At 52.0% G+C, this 4152-nt stretch overlaps 1 protein-coding gene across 1 annotated transcript in view; it reads left to right on the forward strand.

Moving 5' to 3' along the window:
• LOC122543883 (basic leucine zipper transcriptional factor ATF-like) overlaps positions 1 to 3742 on the forward strand; it is a 7297-nt gene extending 3555 nt beyond the window's left edge. Inside the window, exon 3 of the mRNA XM_043682740.1 lies at positions 3503 to 3742. Within this exon, the coding sequence (XP_043538675.1) occupies positions 3503 to 3718 (216 nt within the window). The 3' untranslated portion in view covers positions 3719 to 3742. The remainder of the gene's footprint in view (positions 1 to 3502) is intronic.
• Positions 3743 to 4152: the final 410 nt, after the last annotated feature.

Below are 4152 nucleotides of genomic sequence, written 5' to 3' on the forward strand. Positions count from 1 at the left end.
GCCTCCTCCATTGCCACAACGAACTACACCGCAAATTGGAAGAACAACAGCTCATCGTCCACCTGGGCAGCCTACACCCCGGAGGACTCAACATTGAATTCTCCAATTTCAAATAACCTCCCTTCCTGTCCACTGACTCCCCAGCCCCTCCCCCTCCCCCTCCACTCCTCCCTGCCACCAACTGGATTAATTCATCCCATTGACCAACCAGGTCATACCCTCTACCTGTCTTCACCCATCCCCACTTCACCACCCTGCCCCCTTTATCTGCAGCCCTCCCTACACTCACCCCCAGTCCTGATGAAGGGTTACACCTGAAATGTCGACCTCTCCACCTCCTGGTGCTGCCTGGCTTGCTGTGTTCTTCCAGCCTCCTGTTTGCTGTTTACTTTCAGTAACTGGTGTTCAAGGACACTCAGGTCTTGCTGCACCTCCCCTTCTCTCCCAATCTATCGCCTTTTAGATAATAATTAGCCTTCCTGTTTTTGTACCAAAGTTGATAACCTCACATTGCACTTCAAATAACCTCTCTTCCTGTCCACTGACTCCCCATTGCCCATTTGGTCACTTGAATGGTGCCTGTGTGCGCTGCACCTAATCTCTGAATCTGTGACTGTTTTACTTTCAGTAAGAATTGAATTTGCAAAGGGGGATCTGTTACTTCTGTCTCTGGGTTACTGCTCCTTCCAGATAGACTTTAACAATGCGAAGTTTGGACACGAGGTGTGCGTGAGATTAGGCTTGTAAGGATGTGGTTAGTGACAAAAGTGTTGTAGCTGTGAGCGAGCATGTGAATCTCATCCTCTTGGCCCTGATTCGACTGAGAGAGCAGCCTTTCACTGGCGTGCTTTTGAGGGCAAAGCAGCGAATGGAGTTAGATTAGATTCCCCTACAGTGTGGAAATAGGCCCTTCGGCCCAACCAGTCCACACTGACCCTCTGAAGAGTAACCCACCCAGACTCATTTCCCTCTGACTGATGCATCTAACACTATGGGTAATTTATCATGGTCAATTCACCCTGACCTGCACGTCTTTGGACTGTGGGAGTAAACCAGAGCACCCGGAGGAAGCCCACACAAAGAATGTGCAAACTCCACACAGACAGTCGCCCGAGGCTGGAATCGAACCTGGGACCCTGGTGCTGTGAGGCGGCAGTGCCAACCACTGAGCCACCATGGCACCCACATTTTCCCCACCGGTGTCCTCATGGGCTCGAGAGTGATGGGTAAAAGTCGGGGTATGGTCGTGCTCCCCTGTGATACTGCCTCCCACCTCCAACGTCCAGTCGAATACCCCACCGGGGCGAAGGGGTTTGTGAGGACACTTTGGAACAGGCAGAAGGGCAGGGTCGGGTGCCCGAACATTCTTCCTATCAAAATATTCAAGAATCATCAAGGAGCCAGGCGAGGGATTTTAAATGGTGTCATTCTGTCCAAAGAGCACAGGAACGAACATAGGATTTAGGAGCCAGAGTAGGCCCTTCAGCCCCTTGGTGAAAGTGAGGACTGCAGATGCTGAAGATGAGAGTCAAGATTCGAGTGATGCTGGAAAAGCACAGCAGGTCATTCCCGATGAAGGGCTCCTGCCCTGAAATGTCGATTTTCCCGCTCCCTCGGATGCTGCCTGACCTGCCCCTTGAGCTGCCCTGGGCATTGAGACAGCATTCAGGAGCACTGAGATTCCCTTGCCAACTAACTGTTAAGAGTTAACCAAAGGCGCATTACAGCAGAAGCAATAGGAACAGGATCAGGCCATTTGGTCCCTCGAGTCTCTCCTCCAATTCAATAGACAATAGAGGAGGCCTTTGAGCCAGCACCACCATTCATTATGATCATGGCTGATCATCCACAATCAGTATCCTGTTCCTGCCTTATTCCTTGATTCCACTATCTTGAAGAGCTCTATCCATCTCTTTCTTGAAAGTATCCAGAGACTTGGCCTCCACTGCCTTCTGGGGCAGAGCATTCCATACACCCACCACTCTCTGGGTGAAGAAGTTTCTCTTCAACTCTGTTCTAAATGGCCTCCCCCTTATTTTTAAACTGTGTCCTCTGGTTCTGGACTCGCCCCTCAGCGGAAACATGCTTCCTGCCTCCAGAGTGTCCAATCCTTTAAGATGTCTCAATCAGATCCCCTCTCATCCTTCTAAACTCAAGTGTATACAAGCCCAGTCGCTCCAATCTTGCGACATATGATAGTCCCGCCATTCCAGGAATTGACCTCGTGAACTATGCTGCACTCCCTCAAATAGCCAGAATGTCCTTCTTCAAATTTGGAGACCAAAACTGTACACAGGTGCGGTCTTGTTCGGTAAGATCGCTCCCTGTTTGTGGCCTCCTCCTGTCCATCTCCCATGATCCTTCACTCCACATTGATCAAAAGAATCTGTCCAATGCAGTAATAAATAAATTTAAAGACCCTCCTCCCACAGCACTCTGGGCAAGAGAATTCCAGAGGCTAATGATTGTCTGAGAAAAAATATTTCTCCTCATCTCAGTCTTAAAAGGGGGGGGCCCTAATTCTTAAACCATCTTCCTTTGTCCTAGACTCTGTCATAAGAGGAAAATAACCTCTGAGCTCCCTCAGGATGGGGTGTCATAGTCATAGAGATGTACAGCACGGAAACAGACCCTTTGGTCCAACTCATCCATGCCAACCAGATATCCCAACCTAATCTAGTCCCATTTGCCAACACTTGGCCCATATCCCTCTAAACCCAGGTATGCTCAATAAGATCGCCTCTCATTCTTCCAGTGGATACAGGCGTAACCTGTTCAACGTCTCCTCATCAAACAACTCCCCCTCCTCTCCCCAGGAACCCACTGAGCAAACTTTCTTTGAACTGCTTCTGAAGCAATCCCGTATCCTTCCTTAAGTAAGGAGACCGAAGTGAAGAGGCCAGATGTGGTTTAACCTACAACTGCAGCAAAACGTTTATGCTTGATTCCTCATGCAATAAATGCCAACATGCTATTTGCCTTCCTAACTACTTGCTGCACCTACATACTAAGGTTCTGTGATGGACTCATGCCACAGACTGGCACAGTATGGCACTTTGTTCCCACAATGCAACCCCGGCTCAATAGGTCAATGTACTAAAGCAGACCGAAGGGGGAGTGGAACAGTGGCTAAGTGATTGGCTCTGCTGCCTGCCAGACCTGGGTTCAATTCCACCCTTGGGCGACTGTCTGTGTGGATTTTGTACATTCTTCCATGTGCGCGAATGGGTTTCCTCCCACAGTCCAGAAACATGCATGTTGGTCGGAGTGGCCTTGTGGAATGGATGGGTGGATTAGCCATGAAGGCAGGGTTAAAGGAAGGAGGGGTGGTGGGGAGGTCGGTCTGGATGGGACGCTCTTCAGATGGGCCGAATGGCCTCTTCCAGCACCGCAGGGGATTCTGTGAGCCGGGGGAGGGGGGGGGGGGGTGGGGGTGAGTCGCGTCTGGGTGCCTTAGCGTGAGCTGTCTCTGAGCGGAGCTCTCTTGTGCTTGCCCCTTCAGGAGTACGAGCAGCTGGAGAGAGAGAACGCCTCGCTGAAGAAGGAAATCCAGGGCCTGCAGGATGAGCTGAAGCAGTGGAGACAGGTCGTTCAGCAGCACGAGCCACACTGCTCCATGCTGCCCGCGTCTGGCGCTGCCCTCATCGGCAAGCAACACGTCAACGTGACAGACTTCCTCGCTGAAGACTGGCAGAAAGCGGAGGTCATGATGTACTAGACTGCAGCTCTCTCTCAAGAGAGAGTGTTGGGGTGGTGGGGGGGGTGGTTGGGGTTAGGGTGCAATGGGGCTAAAGGGGGTGGGGTGGGGGGGGGGAATGTGGGGTAACTGTGGACTTCCAGCAGGCGCCATCCAGAAGCAGGTGGGCTGTGAAGTTCCCCCTGACTCCCCTACCTTACGGTGAGTGACTCCCGACGACAACTGGAGTGAAATTGCTGGACCCGCAGCCGACAGGCACGTACAATGGGAGCAGAAGGAGGCCATTCTGCCCCTTGAGCCCGCCCCGTCCCTATCAGCTTTGTTCACAGACTCCCCAGAACGGTGGCACGCGACGTGGACCGTGCAGCGGATATCCGTGACTTCGGAGCGATTTTTTTGGGGCAATCTCTGAGGCGGGTTTGAGAATCCCGCGGCGGTAAAGGGGGCGGCACGAA

This window comes from Chiloscyllium plagiosum, chromosome 45 (genome assembly GCF_004010195.1).
Source record: "Chiloscyllium plagiosum isolate BGI_BamShark_2017 chromosome 45, ASM401019v2, whole genome shotgun sequence".
Classification (NCBI taxonomy): Eukaryota; Metazoa; Chordata; class Chondrichthyes; order Orectolobiformes; family Hemiscylliidae; genus Chiloscyllium; species Chiloscyllium plagiosum.